At 44.8% G+C, this 23221-nt stretch overlaps 1 protein-coding gene and 1 long non-coding RNA gene across 2 annotated transcripts in view; one reads left to right on the forward strand and one right to left on the reverse strand.

Annotated features, from left to right (window-relative positions):
• Positions 1–1232: 1232 nt before the first annotated feature.
• LOC110343241 lies at positions 1233–2496 on the forward strand. The gene is made up of 2 exons (XR_002385454.2): positions 1233–1556; positions 1773–2496. It is a non-coding gene; the product is annotated as an uncharacterized LOC110343241 (long non-coding RNA).
• A 19672-nt stretch (positions 2497–22168) lies between these two features.
• Positions 22169–23221, reverse strand: part of Tubgcp5 (tubulin gamma complex associated protein 5) — a 32884-nt gene continuing 31831 nt past the window's right edge. The window contains exon 23 of the mRNA XM_005082581.4: positions 22169–22787. Coding sequence (XP_005082638.1) covers positions 22741–22787 — 47 coding nt within the window. The 3' untranslated portion in view covers positions 22169–22740. The remainder of the gene's footprint in view (positions 22788–23221) is intronic.

A 23221-nucleotide genomic window follows, 5' to 3' on the forward strand; every position in this document is an offset into this window, starting at 1 on the left:
AATAAATAAATAAATAAATAGATAGATAAATAAATAAATAAATCCCCCAACCCGCAAGCACGGATCTCAGCTACAGTACCTGCAGCAGTGCCCGAGTTATCACTGCTGCTTCCGACAAGACCCATGTAAGCGATCTTAGCAGATAACCGCGAGAAGACCCCCCTCCCGCCCCCCGGGCTCACCTTGCTCTGCCTGCCCCGTGTAGGACACCGATAGCCTAGATGCTTCCCCGTCTATCCTCCGCCCCCCTCCCGCCTCCCCGCCCCCAAACCACCCCAATTCCAGCTGCAAATCTCTTCCTTCTCCCCCCTCACACTAGCAAAATGTTGCAAATTAAGCAGACGCACCCGGGCTTCAAAGCGTAAAATTCGGTAATTCGGTAACGAATGTGCGGCGGCGCGCCACTGCTCCCAAACAATCCAGCTTCCTTAACAAAGCCCCAAATGCCTCCCTCTCTCCCTCCTCTCTCTCTCTCCAAGAATCTGAGAACGACTTTTCCCCGGGGACTCCCAAATCTCCTTCGTTTCCCTCCGAGGGCAAGAACCCTGGTGGACTCGGGTTTATTTTCCCCCACTTTTAGCGCGACCAACGACCCGTCCGCTTCTTGCTCTTCTCGACAAGTGAAATACCAAGCACTAGGGCTGTTTCTTCCTCTTTGGGGGGGTAGAGGGTTGGTGGTGGTGAGCTCAGCCTCGTGCCGGAAGCGCGAGCTCTGGGATCCTTCCCGGATCCAAGGATCCAGGGGGTTCGGGGTGACTTGGGGAGGGGGAGTGCTGAGCCCACGGGAGTTGCGCGCCCGCCAAGGGGATGAGCAACCGGCACTGGGGAGGCCCCGCGATCCAAGGGAGGAAGAGACCCTGGAGCCGCCGGGCTGGGCCGGGGCGTCCTTGAGCTCGCAGCCGGCGTGCAGTGACCCGGGGACGGGCAACCCCGGGAGGCCGAGCGGTCCCGGAGGCTGCGCCGCCGCGGAGGCTTCTCCTGCAAGGCTCGCCCCGAACCGGGCGGGCTGCAAGGGAAGCGGGGAAGGGGGCCTCGGCTGCCCGGCGACCGCCCTTACCTGGTCTGCGCCGCCGCCGCCTCCGGTCGTCCAGGGCGGGCCGGGGAGTTTTCCCTAAGCCCGGGGATGAATCACTCGGGCGGGTCGGGAATGCACCAGGAAACACCCCCCGGCCTCCTCCCCTTCCTCCGGGGCGGTGCTCCCAGCGGCTCGGCCTCTTCCTCCCGGGCGCTCCTCCCTCCAAACGTTGGCCTCCTTGGGTCTCCCGGTCCTCCCTCCGGCTCGGCCCTGTGGACCCCCCTACCCCACCCTGGAGCCGAGATCCCCGGGTCGGAGCCCCGCTCGCTCACCCGCAGCCAAGGAAGCCGGGCTTTGCGCGGTGGGCTCCACCCGTCGGCCGGGAGAGGATGGATAGGGGTCACTGCTCCATTCCACCGGCCTCTCCAGTCTCAAAAGAGTTTCCCCTGATTTTTTTTGGGGGGGGGGGGAAATCACTCTGCTCAGGCTAAGGCCGGACGAGGAAAAGGATTCCGGCTCATGAAGAAGCAGAATTGGAAAAGTACGTTTTTAGAAGATTTCGTCCGTTTCTATGTTTTATGGGCTTGGATGTTTCCGCTTGGCTTGCGCACGTCTGTGCGCCGGGTCCAGTGCCAAGTACCGGCAGAGCTCCAAAGGGGGAACTGGAGTTACGGCATGGGTGCGTAAAGCCTGTGAGACGACGGTATTAGAACCTCGGTTTTCTGCAAGAACAACCGTGTTTGATTTTTTTCCCTAGAGCTCGTCCTCCGTGGTGGCGAGCGTGTCTCCCCCCGCAGGTCCCCCCAGATCTCCACCGCTCTCCTGTCCCTGTCTCAGGCTGGACTTCAAGAAGGACGTACAATCGTAGCGTCGAAGGAGCTCGTGTATGCATTAGATGCGAGACTGGGGAGAGCATGCGCACGCTACCTGACCCGAGTAAGAAAATAACCCACCCTGGTCCCTGAAGTAAGAGTGCCGACACCCCCGTCTGCCCTCTGAGCACGGACCAACACAAGTTCAGACTCCTGGAAATAGCTGGCAAAAGAAAACCCGACCTGAACTCGTTCCTCTCTAAAAAAAAAAAAAAAAAAAAAAAGCAAGAGACGGGTTGAGTAACATGCATCGCAATGCTCAACTTAAGAGAATAGCTCCAAACTTTCTACCCTTCTTCACTGCCGAGGATTTGAGTGTTTTGTTTTGTCATTGGGGTTTGTAACCCCGGCTCCCCCTTGAACCCCTGATCTTCCTGCTTCCACCCCCAAGTGCTGAAATTACCAGCATGCACCACCATGCCCAACTTTTCTCCCCCCATTTTTTTTCTTATGAAGGAAGCATTTAGTTGAGGTGGCTCACTGATAGTTTCAAAGGTTTAATCCATTATTATTGTGAAGGAGAGCATGGCAGCTTGCAGGCAGATGTGGTTCTGGAGCTGAGAGTGCTCTTCTCCCCCAACTTAACAGAAATAAATCGTTATTAAGTAACTTTTCAATATCAGAGTAAAACTCATGTGATTCTGTTTGCAGCAAATACATGTCAGTGCCTTGACCACCTTGGGTTAACAGCCCTTCATCATAAAATACGTAATGTGTCAAACACAGTTAAAGGTATAATTCTTAGAGATTCTCCACATATACATAACAGAAGAGTATAATAAAATTAGCAAAAACTAAGCTATATTGGCAATACAAATGTAACACGTTGATTCCTTAGCTTACTACTTGCAGTGTGTGGTGCAATAAAATACAAAACACGGGCTTGATGACATTCTGTCACTTCTCCAGGACTATAACCTAGAGATTAGGTTTCAATACTGGCATTTATCCTAAAAGCAATTCACATTATATATCATTATATGCCATCAAGGCATCTTTTATACTGAAAAAATCGAAATAAAAACCATTTGTAAACTTTTATGTAAAATGGAACTCTCAAGTAGAAATGGAAATTAAAATTTATCTATTTACTGATGAATACACATAAGATTTCAATTTTTGCCATACTGAGAAAAAGAAGATCTTTTGTTGGGAAAATAATTCTCCAGAGAATAATTAGTAGAAAACCCACCAGTGTATTTTGTTCTTTCGATGTCAGCAGATAGGGGAACACTCTGAAAGAAAAGTCAGGCTTCTACAGGCAAAATGCACAAGTCCATTTTAAAGAAATCTTTGCTTGTGCTTGAAAATAGGTTTGAAATGTTGTAAACTGGTTGGAGGTTGTTACAACTGCCTCCATGATTCATGAGAAGAGTGCCACTATCTCGCACCTATATTACTAAAAAATGAAAATATATTTGCAGTGTACAAGACAAATATGGATTGGACATATGGTATTTCACATTCTGATCTGTAGTCTAAATGTTAACTAGCAGCTTGATCAAATGATGAGCGGAATGTTCACATCCTCGATTTTCAGGCAATATAGGTGCACCCGATGCTCATCCCGAAATGGAAAAGCCCAGATGGCTTTTCCACATTCCTAAGGGAGACAATGAGTAGGAACTCCCAATCAAGACAATTGTATCTCTGATCCACTGATCACACAAACCTTGAGTACATTCTCCAAGAGATGAAGGTCAGTGTAGCAGCTTTTGTCCCATTATAACCAGTGATCTAGTAAATGGACATGAGCCCCACTATTACCCACGGGAGTGATCAGAGTCTCTTAAAAAGTCAGTTGCAGTCCTGCAGAATTAGGCATAAATTGTTACAATATAAAAAAAATCAAAAAGCTTGTGTTGTCAAGACTGGCAATGTAAAGAAGACAGCCTGAAGTGACAGTCATCCATAATGTCAGGTGTCCTCCATCAACTCTTAATGTGACTAGACTTTTGAGACCCATTGTCTGCAATCTCAGACTATACATTTGGTTTGTAAATCACTGTCCTATAGTTATCATTTATTTACTTATTTATCTGTGGTCACCTTGAGACAAGCTAGTGTCATCTGATGAGAGAGAACCTTAGTGAGAAAATGCCTCTGTTAGATTGCCTCCGTCGTTCAAGTCCCTGACACATTTTCTTGATTAATGGTTGTGATGGGGGAGAGCCCAGCCCATCATGGGTAGTTCCACCCGTGGACGGGTTGTCCAGGTTGCTATAAGAAAGCCCAGCTGTGCAAGCCGTGGGGAGCAAGTCAGTGAGTTGAGTTATTCCATAGTCTCTAGCTCAGTCCCTGACTCCCAGGTTCCTGTCTTCACGTCCATTAACGGACTATGATACAAAAGCCAAGCAAACCCATCCCTCTCCAAGTTGCTTTTGGTCGAGGCGTTTTATCGGAGCAATAGAAAGCAAAGACAGTCACACAACCCATCGTCGTCACCTAGCCAAGAATTCCAGCTTCAGCAATTCTTCCGCAAGCGATGTTGGGAGTCTGCAGGATGGCATTAATAATTCAAATCAAACTAATAGACAAGAGGCTACTAAGGCGTAAGAAGCAGAGGAAGCCATAAGTAAATATGGGTCAGTGTATACAAAAACTAGCAACAGAGTTTATTCCTCCAGAATGCTTACAGCCTGAGACTGTGGTGATGGGAGATGTCATTCTGAAATCTGTCTCTTATTGGTCGTTGAATAAAACACTGTTGGCCAATAGGGAAGCAAGATAGGTGGGACTAGGAGTCGAGGAGGACTCTGGGAAGGAGAAACACAGAGAGTCAAGATATAGCTACCATAGGGGTCAGAAGTCTGGACCCCTTTCTCCGGTAAGAGAAATATTTAGATGAACAATTATGGAGTAAATACTTAAGTCAGAGCTAGCCAGTAAGAAACCAAGCAAACTGCCAACAGCTTCATAATTAATATAGCCTCCTGTGTGTTCATTTGGGACTGGTGTGGCTCTGGAACCAGGCTGGCAGGAAGGCTTCTCTCTACACTGTGGACCTACAGGAATCTGTGGAAGACTAGCCAACTGTGGTATGACAGACTTTTCCTGGAGAGACATGACACACATCCACTAACCCGGGTTAGGGAGCCACAATAGGCCGGAGTACTAATACCCCCCAAGCCCAACTTTGTGAGTCGATGAGTTTTATTAAGGTAACTTACAGGAATATGGGTAACCAGTTACTACCAGAGCAGAAATGACTCAAAGACAGCTGCGTCAACAAAGCCCATCCTAGCATGAGTGACAGCTCACAAAAAAATGGAACCTGAAGTCCCCTGCACAGCCACGCTGCTGGCTCAACACTCTGGAGAGAATCCTTTCCAGGCGACGCAGGTGATTTAAACTTCCAGGTAGCTCAGCTGGTTTCTGCTTCTCCCAGGTTAGTTAGCTCTCAGAGTCTTCTTTGCGGCGCAGCTTACCTAAGAGTGCCTCCCGGTGCCTTTATTGTGTTCTCTTGGGAGGCACGACCTAGTGAATCTTGTCAGTTTCAGGGGCTTCTTGGAGCTATTTGGAGTTGTTTGCCGTCCATCTTAAGAAGCTTCTCTGCAGGATGGAATGTTTCAGTCCTGGAAGCAAGTGCTACTCAACACCATCCTTCCCCTGGGCTGTACATAACAAGCTCCCCCAGGTTCCCAGATGGAGCAGTCGTGGGTGTGGCTCCATCAGATGGAGCAGTCGTGGGTGTGGCTCCATCAGATGGAGCAGTCGTAAGTGTGGCTCCATCAGCGTGCACAGCCCCGCCGACCGCAGCTTTTCTGTGCATATGTCTGGGTGTCTGTCCGTCTGCATTCCCTCGCCACCCCTAGTCAGGGCTCCAGACCTAAATGGCATCCGTTGAGGTGCTTAGATTTACTGTTACTGACTTAGTTATTTTTCTAATGCTGTGAAGAGACACCATGACCAAAGGCACCTTAGAGGAAAAAAGTTTATTGGAGGCTTGATTTCAGTTGCGGAGAGCAGGTCCATGCCTATTATGGTGGGGAGCATGACGGCAGGCAGGCAGGTATGGCACTGTGGGGGTGGGTCCTTACCCCAAATGACACAGCTCCTCCAACGAGGCCACACCTCCTCATCCTTCCCAAACTGTTCTACCAACTAGGGACCAAGTATTCAAATATATCAGCCTATGGGGGTGTGGTGACTATTCTTGGTTGTCAACTTGAGTACATCTGGAATTAACTAACTGGGCATATCTGTGAGGAGTTTTTCTTAATTAAATCATTGGAAGCAGGAAGACCCTCTCCTCTCTCTCTCTCTCTCTCTCTCTCTCTCTCTCTCTCTCTCTCTCTCTCTCTCTCGCTCTCTCTCTTCTTCATTTACTCTCCCTTCTTTTCTTTCTTCCTTTTGTGTGTGAGCTATATGATTTGAACTTTTAAACTCTGTTCCTTTTTATATTTTATTAACCTGTATTGATTTTTTGGGGTGTGGTTTTCACATCGTGCACCCATCTCCCCATCCCCCATCCTTGCAGCCAACCCCCCCAAAGCCAAACGAAATTTAAAAGAAAAGCCCCAAACCAAACCAAAACAAAGCAGAACAAGAAAGAAAAAAAATCTTGGTTGTGGAAGCTGTGGTGTGGTCCAGTAAGTCCCCCACACGTTTCAACCTGTAAGTCCTTTCATCTTCCTTTTTAAGTGTTCTTTGCCGTGAGTCATCGGGTCTGGTCTGAGGCCTCTGTTCTCCGTCACACCATCAGCAGTGGGTTCTCACCCGGGACGTTCTGTGTTGAGATCCTGCAGTTTGGGACCTGTAGGCTCGTTGTCTTCTCCTGCTCTAACAGTTCAGCGATGAGGTGGATGTCAGGATGGGCCAACTCTCCGCCCAGGTCTTGGGTGTCAGCTGGACTGCTCATCCTGCCAGATTTCCCTCATTGTCACCCCCAACCCCTGCCTCACACTCCCTCAGGCGACCCGTCCAATGCTCGCCTGCTCTCTGGCCCTTGGTCTCTCCTCAGCCCCTTCACACTCAAGCTCACACACCATCAGGGCCAGCTCCATGCTCACGCACCATCGGGGCCAGCTCCATGCTCACGCACCATCGGGGCCAGCTCCATGCTCACGCACCATCGGGGCCAGCTCCATGCTCACGCACCATCAGGGCCTGCTCCACCGAATTGCCCGGCCGAGGTGCGGGGCTCTCTCTGCCAGTTGCTGCAGGGGGCGTATGGGGTGGATGTGGGGGGCATCCGACCTCCTGTTCCTACGCCTTCAGGGCTGGCTCGCCTGTGCCCCTGACAACAGGATTAGCTCTAGAGGGTGCCCTGGTGAATTGCAGTGTCTCCGTGTCCCCGTCTTGTGTGCTGCAGGTGGTGAGTCAAGATTAGTTCTCCCACACTTGCGATCCTGCAGCCTGCTCGCTCATGGGCCACAGGGATAGCAAGGGATGGGGGGATCTTTCCCTCACCCATGCCACCACATGGTGGAGAAGGAGGAGGAGGAGGAGGAAGAGGAGGAGGAGGAAGAGGAGGAGGAGGAAGAGGAGGAAGAGGAAGAGGAGGAGGAGGAAGAGGAGGAGGAGCGGGGAAAACCCCTCTTCTAATCTGGATCTTGGAGGTGGGAAGATGAGACTTGATTTCGGGTCTTTTGAAGCGGGAAGACCCGCCTTTAATCTTGAGCACGCTCTCTTCTGGCAGTCTGTGAAAAGGACCCGGAACAAGGAAGCTCTCCATGGCTGCTTGCTCTTGCTCTTGGTAGCAAGCCCATTACCTTCATTGGCATTAGAGCTTACTTATTCCTGATGCCAGTGTATGTAGAAGACGGGCTGAGACATCCAGCCTCCTGGGCTGAACAACTATTGCACTCTGGGAACTTTCGTTTATAGGCAACCATTTTCAGATTAACTGGACCACAGCCTTTAAATCATTCTGATCCCAGATTTTATATATATTTATTATATATCCTGTAACACATGTATATCCCACGTATACATACACATATAATATATAACTTATAAAATATTCTATATAATATATAAATATGACATTACATATTGCATATATAAATATGTAATTATATATTATGTATAATATATGTATATTGGGATTATTTAAATGTCATTGTTCATTAGGACATTTACTGGGAATACCATTATGCCTATGCCTTTATGTATTATATATATATGTAAAATGATATATATTACATATAAATTATATATATTATATGTGTAAAATGAGTGATGTGATTTTGGACTGCCTGAATGAGAACTGTCTGCAAACTAGATGCCATTCTCTTTTCACTGATCTTTCTGGCACATTCCAAGCAGCAGAGACTGTGGCCACATGGAACTCAAAACAAAGCATGCAGTTAGGCTTTCTCCTCGACTCTGTGGGTGAGCTAGAGGTGGAACCCCCACTAGTAAAAGCAGAGATGTATATTGGAAGGCCAACATGGTTGCCTGTACCAGGTGGGTTGTTCCTAACCCTCCAAGCAGGTGGATGTCCTAAGCTCTCAGGAAATGTAGGAGACAAATGAGGAATTGATGGCTGACTTCCTCTATGCTGAGTCTTCGTATTACCAAAGATCACTCCCAAAGCCAGAGAGTGGGTTAACTGGTTCAAACACAGTCCAGATAATGTGAGCAGATGTTGGCAGGTGGTCAATGTCAGGAGAGCCAGCTACAAGATCTCCTGAGCCTACAGATGGCAATGCATCTCCAAGCTCAAAGTTTCCTATGCTAAAAGGGCTTATTGGACTAAAGTGAGCCAGCCTGTTGCTTTCCAAGTGGATGGAGCCACTTCTCGGGGAACTGAACTGTCTTTTCAATAGTCTGACATCATTCTTGCATGACTAAGGGGAGTTGGATTGGAGGAGAGCCGCACTGAGCCCAGAGTGCCGTCTTCAAAGCTTACTCCAGTACTGTTTTATGGAACTCTGTCTCTTCATAGTGCTTTGTGAGGTTTCCTATATGCTGCCTTAGGGTGAATCATCAACTTACTAATGGTGATAAACACCATGGCCAAATCAACCTGGAGAGGAAAGGGTCCATTCAGCTTACACTTCCACAGAACTTTTGAAGGAAGTCAGGACAGGAACTCAAGCAGAAGCCATGGAGGAGTGCTACTTAGTGGGTTTGTTCTCCATGGCTTAGAGAACCCACGACTACCACCCCAGGGACGGCCCCACCCATGATAGTCTTGGGTCCTGCTCTGTAAATCACTAGCTAAGAAAAATGGCACTATGGGCTTGCCTCTAGTCAGGTCTTTGGAAACAGTTTCTCAGTTGAGGTTCCCTCCTATCAGATGACTCCAGCTTGTGTCAAGTTGACACCAAAGTAGCCAGCACAATTAGGCTTCCTTGGTGTCTGCTGTGTTCCCCTTTTTATCCCTGATTTTGTTAACTTGGACATTCTCTCTGTTTTTGTTGTTTTGAGACAGGGTTTCTCTGTGTAACAGCTCTGTCTTGGAACTTGCTATGTAGAGCAGGCTGGCCTTGAACTCACAGAGATCTGCCTGCCTCTGCGTTCCAAGTGCTGGGATTACAGGCGTGCACAACCACTGCCCGCCTCTCTCTATTTTTTTTAGTTAGTTTGGGTAAGAATTTGTCTATCTTGTTGATTTTCTCAAAGAACCAACTCTTCATTTCAATGGTTCTTTGTATTGTTCTCTGTTTCCGTTGTATTGATTTCAGCCTCCGTTTTATTATTTCCTGCCATCTACTCCTGGGTAGTTTGCTTCTTTTTGTTCTAGAGCTTTCAGGTATGCTGTTAAATTACTACTATGAGATCGCTCCAGTTTCTTTATGTAGGCACTTAGTGCTATGAACTTTCTTCTTAGCACTGCTTTCATTGTGTCCCAACAGTTTGCATAGGTTATGGATGGATTTTCATTGAATTCTTGGGAGTCTTTAGTAATTTCTTTCTTTATTTCTGCCCTGACCCAGTAGTCATTCAGGAGAGAGTTGTTCAGTTTCCGTGAGTTTGTAGGTTTTCTGTTGTTGTCGATATCCATTGATATTGAGAGATATTAATGACCAATGACTGTACATTTCTGTTATTTTGTTGTTGTTTTTAGTGGTGGTGGTGGTTTGTGTGTGTATATGTGTGTGTTTGTCTTCTTTTGGTTTTGCTGGTGTGAGATTATTTATTTTCTGTGGCTTAAAATTTTTAAAAAGAATTTATTTAACTTTATTTTATATGCTTTGGTATCAGGGTGTCAGATCCCCTGTAATCGGGGTTACAGACAGGTATGAACTGTCATGTGGGTGTTGGGAACTGACTGGGTCCTCTGGAAGAGCACGCACTGAGTCATCTCTCCCGTCCCCACTTCCTGTGGTTTAATGGGCATAGTTAACCTCTTTGGGTTTGAGTTTTCCTTCTAGTACCATCTATAGGGATAGATTTGTGGCTAGATATTGTTTAAATTTGAATTTGTCGTGGAATATCTTGTTTTCTGCATCTTTGGTGACTGAAATTTTTTCTGGGTATCGTAGTCTGGGCCGGCATCTGTGGTCTCTTAGAGTCCGTAAGACTTCTGTCCAGACCCTTCTGGCTTTTAGTCTCTAATGAGAAGCTGGGTTTAATTCTAATAGTTCTGCCTTCATATACTACTTGGCCTGTCTCCCTTACAGCTTTTAATATTATTTTTTTGTTCTGTATGTTTGGTGTTTTGATTATTATATGGTACTGGCAGGGGGTAGCCGCCGCAGGGGGACAGGGACTAAGTGACTTTATTTTCTGGTCCTATCTATTTGGTGTTCTGTAAGTATCTTGTACCTTTCTAGGTATGTTCTGAGAGAGTTTTCTTCTTTGATTTTGTTAAAAAAATATCTTCAGGAACTTTGAGCTGGAATTCCCTCCTTTACTTTTGGTCTTTTCCCAATGTTCCAGATTTCCTGGATGTTTTATGTCAGGAATTTTTAGATTTAACATTTTCTTTGACCAAGGTATCAATTTCTTCTATTGTATCTTCTACATCTGAGAGTCTCTCTTGCATCTCTTGTACTCTGTGATTCTTGCATCTGTAGTTACTGTTCGCTGACCTAGACTTTCCATATCCATGATTCCCTCCATTTGTGTTTTTATTTATTGCTTTTTTTTTTCCATTTTCAAGCCTCAAAGAGTTTTATTCATTTCCTTCACCTGTTTTTTTCTCATCTTTCTGTAAGGGATTTCTTCATTTTCTCCGATTGTTTGTGTTCCTTGATTTCTTTTTATTTTTTATTTTTTTGGTTTTTTCAAGACAGGGTTTCTCAGTATGGTTTTGGAGGCTGTCCTGGAACTCGCTCGGTAGACCAGGCTGGCCTCGAACTCACAGAGATCCTCCTGCCTCTGCCTCCCAAGTGCTGGGATTAAAGGCGTGCGCCACCACCGCCCGGCCTCTTGATTTCTTTTTAAAGGACCTCCATCACCTCTATCACCTTCATAAAGTTGGTTGTAAGGTCATTTGCTTGTGATTCAGTTGTGTTGGGATATTCAGGGATTGCTATAGTAGAGTAGTGGGCGCTGGTGACGACATGTTGTCCTGACTGTTGATTATTGTGTCCTTACACTGGTGTCTAGGCATCTGGGTTTGGTGCTGACTTCTGAGTTTGTCTTTGTTGGATAGACATTTCTTCCTTGGTTTCTGATTCTTCTTTGGTATTCTGGTCTTTGTGACCTAGGTTTCTGACAGTTGGGAGTCTCTATCAGAGTTGGGGGCTGGTCTTTGATCCAACACTGGGTCTTTGTTCTTGTGACTGTCCTGGAGCAGCAGATATCTGCTTGTGCAGGTACAAGGTATGGCAGAGAGATGGGTGGTGGGGTGGATTTTTGGAATTCCGAACTGAGAGCATGGGAGCGTTCCAAGGGCAGGTTCTCTTGCTTGTTCACATGACTGCCAGCATAGAGATCTTAACTGTCTAAATAAATTAGTTTCTGTAGGGAGAGATCTAAGGCCACCTGCACCACTGACCACGCCCACTCGGGCATGGTCACAGGTACATAGTAGGGAAGGGAGGTAAGAGCTGGGGAAAGGAGGCGCGAGCTCCCTTGGGGCCATTATTGTCGTCAGGGATCAGAGCATGCTGACCCCAGTTCTCGGCTTCTCATGTAAGTGACTTTGCTCTCTCAAATGAAGTATATAGTACTACCCCCTTTTCCCGGTATCTTTGGCGTGGCTCGTTTTCCATCATCAAGTTTCCAGCCATGTTCTTGCAAGCAGAGTCTATTGATTACTCTTTCCTTCAAGAGGTTGAACCTAGTGTGTCACCAAGGAGTGTCCCACTGAACTTTGTTTATTTTCCGTGCGGGGTTTCTCTGTGTAGTCCTGGCTGTCCTGGAACTCACTCTGTAGACCAGGCTGGCCTTGACTTCACAGAGATCTGCCTTCCTTTGCCTCCCAAGTGCTGAGATTAAAGGCATGGGCCACCACCACCCGGCCTCACTGTACTTTTAATTGGTCATTTTTTAGTATTTTAATTGGTCATTTTTTTTGGTATTTTCTTTTCCTCTTGAATATTTTGCTCATAAAAAAATTGTTTACTAGCCGGGCAGTGGTGGCGCACGCCTTTAATCCCAGCACTCGGGAGGCAGAGGCAGGCGGATCTCTGTGAGTTCGAGGCCGGGCTGGACCGATAGCCTCCGAAACAATACAAAGAAACCCTGTCTTGTAAAAACCAAAAAAAAAAATTGTTAATGATTTCATGAATTTTCATGTGAATCTGGATACATATCCCATGAGTCTTAGATTAAGTACATTCCCCCAGTCTGCGGCTGCATTGCTACTTTCCTGGCTTGCCCTTTACCTGTATCTCTGCTGTTGAATACTCCAGGCTGGCCTTAAACTCACACATTTCCTGAGTTTGGGATTACAAGTATGCAACCCTATGCGGGATCCCCAGTACTTAGATAACAGCTATTTTCTTAGTCCACATTTATGATAGCATTGCACTATACTTTTGTCCACAGATGCTTTTACATTTGTCTGCAGTCTATTGTACACTGATTTTTTTTTAAAGGTATGTGACGACTGGGATGACAGTGACCCCCTTCAGTTCAAGTCACTCCTTTACATTGTTCCTGCCTGCCTTGCAACATTGCTGTGGTCATTCTAGGTCTTTGTAGCCTCCTTGTTCACTCAGCTGGCAAAGTTTTACAAACTTCCTGCTGAAATAAATTTGAAGTATGTCAATCCTATTCATGAGGCGACGAATCGACATCTTAAATATAAATATCTTAATTCATAAATGCAGTATTTTCCTGTGCAGCTTAAAAGGTTTTGTTTGAAAATATTCAAAAATAGAAAAGGCTATTAATTTGTTTAATTCAGTATTATGTAAGCATAACTGTTGACATCACTAATTCATTCTTCTCAGAGTAAGTGGAGTGAAATAGAGGGTATTACAAAAATTACTTAAGGGTGTTTTGTCTGTATGTATTGAGAGGCCCAGACTTCCTGCATTTTGCCACTGGACCTGAGTTTCAGTTTCTTAAACACAGGGCCATTTATCAACAACACCCCTGATAGCAGTGAAGAGGGACAGAGAACCGATGTGATCTGAGCCAGCCCCACAGTATCTCAAGGCCTTGTGTTTCCGCTCCCCAAATCTGTCACACAATGCTTGCTTATTGATATTTAATTTTTTTCTTCGTAATTATTGCTAGTAGATAGAAGTATTTTATTTTATTTTATTTTATTTTTGGTTTTTCGAGACAGGGTTTCTCTGTGGCTTTGGAGGCTGTCCTGGAACTAGCTCTTGTAGACCAGGCTGGCCTCGAACTCACAGAGATCCACCTGCCTCTGCCTCCCGAGTGCTGGGATTAAAGGCGTGTGCCACCAACGCCCGGCTGATAGATGTATTTTATATTGACTTCAAATCCTGACTTAACTAAATTTACTTACAAGTTCTGGTAGATGGAAATTCCTTTACATTTTCTACATTTGATATAGGAAAAACTGGGCATAATAAACTGATATTACAAAGGAGCTACTAAACTTGATTAGGAAATAATCTTAAGGAACATTTTTTATTGTTTTTTCAATGGAGGGTTACTCTGTGTAGTCCTGGCTGTCCTGGAACTCGCTCTGTAGACCAGGCTGGCCTCAAACTCACAGAAATCTGCCTACCTCTACCTCCCTAGTGCTGGGATTAAAGGTGTGCGCCACCAATGCCCAGCTCCATCCTGTTTTAAAAGAGCACTCTTGTCCTACTATGAGGAGCTGCATAATTCCGCCAGGCAGACAGGATGGCCTTGGTTAACAGGTTTGGCAATATTTTACCAAGTCTTCCCACTTGTTCAAATAATGAAAGTTTGGAATTTCTGTCTCCTAAAACATGTTTGATTGCTCAAAATGCTGACACTGATTTCTGTTTAGGGCTAGTTCCCGTTTGTGTATTAGCCAGAACCTGCCATACACTATTAAAGAATTTTTCTTTTTTTAATCTCCAAGTGGTGTATTGACTTCTTGCTAGGAAGACATATTCTATTACACATATACAACCATATGATTTATTAATAATTCACTTATGTTCCAACCTCAGTAATTTTTGTTATGTATCATTTAGAAATTCTGGCATAATATTGAATAGAAATGTTGATTCAGGTAAACATTTGCCTTGTTCCTAACTCCAGGAATAAAGTAATCTTTCACATTTTTTTCTTTAGGTTAGAAATAAGCTTGTTTTACATATCAATCCCAGTTCCCTCTCCCTCCCCTCCTTCCCTGCCCCCCACTGGCCCCCTATCCCATCCCCTTTATGCCCCCGAGGAAGGGTGAGGCCTTCCATGGGGGATCTCTAAAAACTGTCATATCATTTGGAGCAGGGCCTAAACCCTACCCCGTGTGTCTTGACTAAGAGAGTATCCCTCTATGTGGAGTGGGCTCCCAAAGTCCATTCCGGTACTAGGGATAAATACTGATCCACTACCAGAGGCCCCATAGATTAACCAGACCTCCTTACTGACATTCACATTCAGGGGTCTGGATCAGTCCTATGCTAGTTTCCCAGCAATCAGTCTGGGGTCCATGAGCTCCCCCTTGTTCAGGTCAGCTGTTTCTGTGGGTTTCTCCAGCCTGGTCTTGACCCCTTTGTTCATCACTCTTCCCTCTCTGCAACTGGATTCAAGAGTTCAGCTCACTTTTTAGCTGTGGGTGTCAGCCTCTGCTTCAATCAGGTACTGGATGAAGGCTCTAGGATGGTATATAAGGCAGTCATTGATCTCATTATCGGAGAAGGGCATTTAAGGTAGTCTCTCGACGATTGCTTAGATTGTTAGTTGGGGTCAACCTTGTAGATCTCTGGACATTTCCCTAGTGCCAGATTTCTCTTTAAACCTATAATGGCTCCCTCTATTATGGTATCTCTTTTCTTGCTCTCCTCTATTCTTCCCCTGACTCAACCTTCTTGTTCCCTCATGTCCTCCTCTCTTCTTCTCCCCTTCTCTTTCTCCTAGCTCCCTCCCCCCACCCATGCTCCCAATTTGCTCAGGCGATCTTGTCCCTTTCCCTTTTTCCAGGAGACTATTGTATGTCTCTCTTAGGGTCCTCCTTGTTTCCTAGCTTCTCTGGCAGTGTGAAGTGTAGGCTGGTAATCCTTTGCTCTATGTCTAAAATCCATATATGAGTGAGTACATACTATGTTTGTCTTTTTGTGACTGGGTTACCTCACTCAGGATGGTTTCTTCTAGTTCCATCCATTTGCCTGCAAATTTCAAGATTCCATTATTTTTTTTCTTTTCTTCCAGCAGAGTAGTACTCCTTTATGTAAATGTATTACATTTTCTCCATTCATTCTTCAGTTGAGGGGCATCTAGGTTGCTTCCAGGTTCTGGCTAGTACAAATAATGCTTCTGGGGCTGGAGAGATGGCTCAGTGGTTAAGAACACTGACTGCTCTTCCAGAGGTCCTGAGTTCAATTCCTGGCAACCACATGGTGGCTCACAACCATCTTGAATGAGATCTGGTGCCCTCTGCTGGCATGCAGGCAGAGGACTGCATACACAATAAATAATAAAATAATTAAAAAAAAAAGGGCTCAACAAATAATGCTGCTATGAACATGGTTGAACAGATGTCCTTGTTGTATGAATGTGCATCTTTTGAGTATATGCCTAAGAGTGGAATTGTGGGATCTTGTGGTAGGCTGATTCCCATTTTCCTGAGGAATCTCCATACTGATTTCCAAAGTGGCTATATCAGTTTGCACTCCCATCAGCAGTGAAAGAGTATTCCTCTTTCTCTACATCCTTTCCAGCATGAACTGTCATTGGTGTTTTAGATTTTAGCCATTCTGACGAGAGTAATATGGTATCTCAGAGTTGTTTTGATTTCCATTTCCCTGACGGCTAAGGATGTTGAGCAGTTTCTTTTGTGTCTTTCAGCATTTTTGGATCCCTCTATTGAGAATTCTCTATTTAGTTCTGTACCCCACTTTTTTTGTTTTTTTTTTTTTTTTTTTTGAGACAGGGTTTCTCTGTAGCTTTGGAGGCTGTCCTGGAACTCACTTTGTAGACCAGGCTGGCCTCGAACTCACAGAGATCCGCCTGCCTCTGCCCCCGAGTGCTGGGATTAAAGGCGTGCACCACCAACGCCCGGCCTGTACCCCACTTTTTAATAGGATTATTTGGTGTTTTGGTAACTAGCTTCTTGAGTTCTTTGTGTGTTGAGTTCTTTGTGTGTTTTGGAGATCAGCCCTCTATCAGATGTGGGGTTAGTGAATATCTTTTCCCATTCTGTGGGCTGCCTTTTTGTCTTGTTGACTTCGTCTTTTGCCTTACAGAAGCTTTCTCCTTGTTGGGTGTGGGTCCAAAGTTCCCTTACGGTGGGTGCAAGTGGGTCCAATACTCCGATAGCTCTTCTTTTCCCGTGGGTGGAAGCAGGGCTAGTACCGGGGCCTTGGCAGTATCTGGGTGGGCTGGACTGCTGGGATGGAATCCTCAGGTGAGGGCATTGGAGCAGGGCACTGGAAGGTGGTCCAGACACAGGCCCAAGCTTTCCTTGTCCCGTGGGCAGAGACAGGAACTAGGACACTTGCAGTCTCTGGGTAGGTTGGACTCCGCTGGGATGGGATCCCCAGGCTTCAAGTGGCTCTGAGTAGGGCACCGGAAGGTGGGTCAGAATCTTTCACATTTTAAATAAGATTTTAAAAATGTTTTTTAGGTTGAAGAAATACTATCATCCTACTTCCAGTGTTTGGATAGCTTTCATAGCTCAATGTAAATTTAATACCCCAGTGACTAATGGGTTTACAATGGTCTGGAAATGGCTTGAATGTATTCCCCAAGGATTTATGCGTTGCGAGCTTGGTGGTAGGTACTTAGGTCACAGCAGCTGCCCTCAAGGAGGCCCTCAATGGACCCTTGAGCTCTCTAAGAATGTGCCCAACTCACTCTCCTTGACCTTGCTTTCAGATGTAGTCTCTTCTTGGCATGTTCTTGTTATGTACTGGAGGCCAAGCATTTGGAGCTGTCTGATCTTGAATTTTCTGTCTTGGAAGCTGAAGTTTTGGAAATCCATTTATAGGTTTCCATTATAGTAACACAAACTACTGTATATTTTCCCGTTTGGTATTGTTGGGGATGGAACCTAGGGTCTTGGGCATGCTAAGTAAACATTCTACAACTGAACTTCATCCTCCACAACAAAACTAATATAGAAAAAGGGAAAACTGGTACTAGGAACGGAGCTCTTTACAAACGCGGAAGCAGCTTTGGGACTGCATCACAGAACTCAGAAGAGTGTGGAGACTGCAACCAGTATTACAGACATTAAGCACCCATCAAGAGACAGGTAGACCGGACCCCAAGCAAAGAACGTGGAGGGCTGCGGGATGTGGCTCAGCCACTACGGAACGGAACGTACCCAGCACTGGATACACTGGGCTTCATAGCATCGGCCTGTACTCCGGAAACTCAGCAAAAAGTAGGATTAGGAATTTGTCCTCAGAGATACGTGTCTGAGGCTGACTGGGGCCTCTCTTTCTCTCTCTTATTCCTTGCTTGCCTCCCTTTCTCTCTCCCTCCCTTTCTCCCCACCCCCTTCCTTCCTTTAAAGGAATTTTACTGGAAATCAGATTAAGTCCTACTGCAGTTACTCCAAAGCCAAGAGCTTCACTGTGTCCTTGCCTCAAGATTTTGGGTAAACTTAGTTTATTTAACTAAAGACATGTCTTTTGTTTGTTTTGCTTTTTCCTGGCTGTCCTGGAACTTGTTCTGTAGACAAGGCTAGCCCCAAACTCAAAGAGATCCGCTTGCACCTGCCTCCCTAGTGCTGGGATAAAAGGTGTGCCCCACTATACTGACTAGAAGATATTTTAAAACAAGAAAGTCGGCCGGGCGTTGGTGGTGCACGCCTTTAATCCCAGCACCTGGGAGGCAGAGGCAGGCGGATCTCTGTGATTTTGAGGCCAGCCTGGTCTATAGAGCGAGTTCCAGGACAGCCTACAAAACAATACAGAGAAACCCTGTCTCGAAAAACCGAAAACAAAACAAAACAAAACCAGGCTGAAGCATGGACATTGCAGGTCATTTTTATACTCAGAATCACCGTGACAGTAAGGAGCAAAAGGAAGCAGAACAAAGATCCGGAAAAACCAAAGGTTTGCCCAAGCAGCAGTAGAACAAAAACAAACCAAAACCAAAACACATCTAAAGGCCTAAGGATTGTTAAAGGAACACTAATCTTCAGAACTGGAAAAGGACTTAGGGGAATCTCAGAAATCTTTTTTTACAGTCCTTATTTTTATTTGTGTATGTGTCTCAATGTGTGAGTATATGCCGTGTGTGTGTGTGTGTGTGTGCGTGCGTGTGTGCGCGCGTGCTCGCACCCACGGAGGTCAGACTTATTAGACCTGGGGTTACAGGTGATCATGAGCTGTCTTTTGTGGGTTCAGGGGCCCGAACTTGGGTCCTCTGGAGAGTTCCAAGTGCTTTTAGCGGCTGAGCCTCCAGCTTGCTATGTCAGAATTCTCTGAGGCTGTTTCTCCTACCACAGGGTCAGGAATATTCAAAGGCAGAAGTATTTCCGGGACCATCAGAGTGCTTGTCTACGGATGTCCAGACACAGCACCATCCTGGGATTTAACCCGGAAGCAAGCTTACCACAAAGAAAAGCTCAAGGTCTGATCTCCTTACTGGTAAATTTCTACCATGTTCAAAGATATAAAAATCTTCAAGAAAACATTAGAAAATTGATTCCAACAGCGTATACACATCATGAACTGGCTGCGTTTATCCTAGGACCAAAAGATTTGTTCAACATATGAAAGCCAATGTCATATAGATCATAGAAAAAGAGAGGAAGAACAAAAAACAGAACACTCCAACAACCTTGTAGTCATCAACAGAAGCAGAAAAATCATATTAAAAAATTAACTCTTGCATGAAAAAAAATGCTCAACAATATAGGATTTATAAGGGAACTTCCTCAAATAAAAGGTATATATCCTAAAAGCAAAACAACACTCAGAGCTAACATTGTAATGTTGGAAGACTCAAAGCTTGTAGGCCAAATGCCAGGACATTTTCTTATAGTTATGGCTGTATTACAGTTCTAGCTAGAACAATTAGCAGAGACAATGAAGTAACCCATTCATACTGGAGGAGCGTCTGTGTACACAGGTGTGCGTAAGTCAGGCGTGTGGGCACATACACAGGTGTGCGTGTTTGCTTTGGCTGGTGTTCTTAAGGAACCAGCCACTTTACGTAGAGTATTTGATTATTATTACCTATGGGTATGGATGTTCCGCCTGCATGTGTATCTGTGCACCACTGTGCTGCCTGTGGCAGCCAGAAGAGGGCTGACATATGCTCCCCTGGAACTGGAGCTACGGTGGGCTGTGAGCTGCCACGTGGGGGCTGGGAACTGAACCCAGGTCCTCCGGAAGAGCAGCCAGTGCTCCTAACTGCTGAGCCGTCTCTCCAGCCTCCAGCTTTATAATAGTAAGTAATAACAACTACTTTGTGTATGGTGTGCATGAGACGGCACACACGCATGCTACGACATGAGTAGGGACGTCAATGGCAGCTCTGTGACGCCATGGAGATGGAGGGCAGAGGTCATGGGATCCTGAAAGCCCACTGCTCTCGGAGTGCTTTGATACTTCAGTCTCAACGGGACTTACATATTGCTTTTCTGTGCATCTCCTGATCTCAGCAGACACAGGCCTGTCTGGTTAGTTTCCCCATTGGATAGTCTGCCACGGACCACCCCAGCTGGGTACGGGGGGTCCCTGGGGTGAGGGTTTCCAAGACTAGGTGGGTAAGGATTCGGCAGTGACAAACAGAAACACACAGAGGCAGTTTGAATCTGAGTGTATTTTATAGTTCTCAAGCAAGGCTTTTTATAATGAGAAGAAATAACATTTCAGGGGTTGTGTTCAGGGAAGCAGACAAATGACATCACCATTACTCGGCATTGTAACACACAGCTTTTCCAAGACTAATAAAATGATAAATCAAAAAGTCATTCAAGGCTAACCGTAGCTAACCACCTATTTCTAAGATCAGGCTAATAAATTTTTATGGTTATTGTTTGACATCTGTTACCTAGTCACAATTGTTTGATATATATCTGTTGCCTAGTTCTTGTGAGTCTTTGAAATAGAGCAATTTTAACTTTTTTTCTTATCAAAAAGCTTTCTTTACCAAACATTAAAACCATTCTCAATCACACATGTACAGCCATATGAAATTTTATTGTTGGGAAAGTTTTCATTAATACTATTACTATTTACTTATATGAATGACGTGAATGATTCAAAAAGCACTGGTTTTCCCGGAGATGAGGTCATGGTCAGTGACCATGTCTCAGGGAACAGTTTCTCATTTACATCTTTTGTTTAAAATGTCAGCATAGGCTTTCAGGAACATTTCATTAATATCAGAAAAGAAGAGAAGAACAGAGATTGCCATGAGAACTACGGCTCAGTATTTTTCACCGGCTGAGAGTTCCACAACTGTTTCCAGGAGACCTTCCTTCTTTTGAAGTTACCGTCTCAGTCTGACAGAATCTACTGGATTTGGTGTGGCAATAGTCCGTCAGCTGCACCTAGGTCATCTGGTCTTCAGTATAACGGATTTTACTGCCTGGTCAGTCACAGAATTATCCTGACTGCTCTCTTTATGGTATCTTGGATTCAGTACTCTGTAATATAAAACCTGACTCCTATAGCCCTTGTTTTTTATTATTAATCTTATTTGCACTGTGACTGGACAGTATACTTTATGTGACTTCTATTTCTAAAAAGTAAGTGTGCTGGCTAGTTTTACGCCAACTTGTCACAAGCTAGAGTCATGTGAGAGGGACCCTCAGTTGAGAAAATGCCTCCATAACATCCATCTGTAGGCAAGACGGTAGGGTATTTCCTTAGTGATTGATGGGGAGGACCCAGTCCATCATGGGTGGGGCCACCCTTGGACTGGTGGCCCTGGGCTCTACAAGAAAGCAGGCTGAGCAAGCCATGGGAAAAACCAATATGCCACACTCTCCCATGGCTTCTGCATCAGCTCCTGCCTCCATATCCCTGTCCTGATTGAGTTCCTGTCCTGACGTCCTCCAACGATGAACAGAGATGTGGGAGTGTAAGGCGAATAAACCCTTTCTTCCCTGATTTGCTTTTGGTCATGGTGTTTTAACACAGCAATAGCAACCACAAATAGGACAGTAAGAGTATGAAGGGTGTGCTTGTAATTTTACCACTTAGGAAACTGAGGCAGGAGGATACTGAGGAGTTTGAGGTAAGCCTTGGCTAAACAGTAAGATTCTGTTGCAAGAAAAAAGAAAACAACACAAAACAAAACAAAAAGAAAGCCCCCCAAATAAAAAACAAAAAACAACAAACAAAAACCCAAACCAACTAACCAACCAAACACAGAGACACAGACGTAGACACACAGACACACCAGCTGATGGCACATGCTCTTAATCTCAGCACTCTGGAGGTAGACACAACAGGATCTCTGAATTTGAGATTAGTCTGTTGGTTTACAGAGGGAGTTAAAGAACAGTGAGTTCTTGGAACAAAGAAACACTGTCTCAGAAAACCAACCAACCAAATAAAAAAGCCACCAACCAACCAACCAACCAACCAAAAAAACAAAAACCCACCAAAACCAAACCAAACCAAAAACAAAGGGGGTTGGGTATATTTCATGCACAAAATATACATACCTCCTTGGTGAATGCATTATATAAGCTTAGGAAGGTGTATCAATTATGGTTGGATGGGGCTGTCAGTTTGAGCCAGCTGGCTACAATGCAGTCCTGTTGTTATCTTACTGAGTTTATCTGTCTACACTATCCCTATCCATTTATCCTTATACAGTGCCTACTGAATAACACATCAAAAAGCGGAAAAGCTGAATGATACATATAATTTTATTTGAGATATATATACATACATACATATATATATATGGTTAGTTAATAAATGTCAAACATTAGTACATAACAGCTGGCCATAGTAAAGTTGCGATTATACACTGATATTAGTTGCTATTTTCCTTTTGGAATTTCCTATGTACATAAAAGCTTAAATACTTCAAGGACAGTCAAATCTAATACTTACATGATTATCTGATGCCCTGTTTCTTATTGCCTCTGGGTACCCAGTATGCACATGGTATACATATGTACAAGCAGCCAAAAATACTCATACACATAAAATAGAAATAAGTCATTCCTTTAGAAGAAAAACACATGTAAATCAGTAATCTACTTTCATATTTTATATAACACACACACACACACACATATATATATATATATATAAAACCTTATATACATAATTCTACATACTTGTAAACTATTTCCAGAGAAAATACCTACAATCCATTTGTCTAGATAGGTTTAAAAAAAGGTTTATATTCCTCAAATGGTGGAAATGTACGTGGATGATGATGAAGTCTAAGGTAGTTGTTACATTAGAGATTTTAACTTTGCTCCATGCCGGCCATGAGCGACAGTGCTAGAGATTCCACTGGGGGAAGGAAAAAAAAAAAAGGTTAACATTTTTTTCCAAATTTGTTTAGATGTTTAAATAAGGCTTCAGTGAATTCAAAACTTTAAATATCTGGTATATTTTTAATTAAAAATCACCACTTGTTAATATAAATGGAAAAAGTTGATGACATTTCTGTTCTATGCGGCATAGACCCCGGGCTAGCTCAGGCCATATCCTAATCTGGAATGGTATCTGCTTCCATTGTCCTGGCCATGTAACCACGGACAAACGTACCAATGTTACTGCTTACAACAGGCAGATCGCAGTTCACATCTGCTGCTTAGGAAGCGTACTGCGTGCGGTCACAGTATGCACAATTGGAGCAGAGATTAATACTATATATAGTCTTTACTTAAAGAGGGCGTAGACACAGATACCACTTAGTCTGTCTGCACAGACTAAAAACTCCT

Source organism: Mesocricetus auratus, unplaced genomic scaffold, assembly GCF_017639785.1.
Source record: "Mesocricetus auratus isolate SY011 unplaced genomic scaffold, BCM_Maur_2.0 Super-Scaffold_100030, whole genome shotgun sequence".
NCBI lineage: Eukaryota > Metazoa > Chordata > Mammalia > Rodentia > Cricetidae > Mesocricetus > Mesocricetus auratus.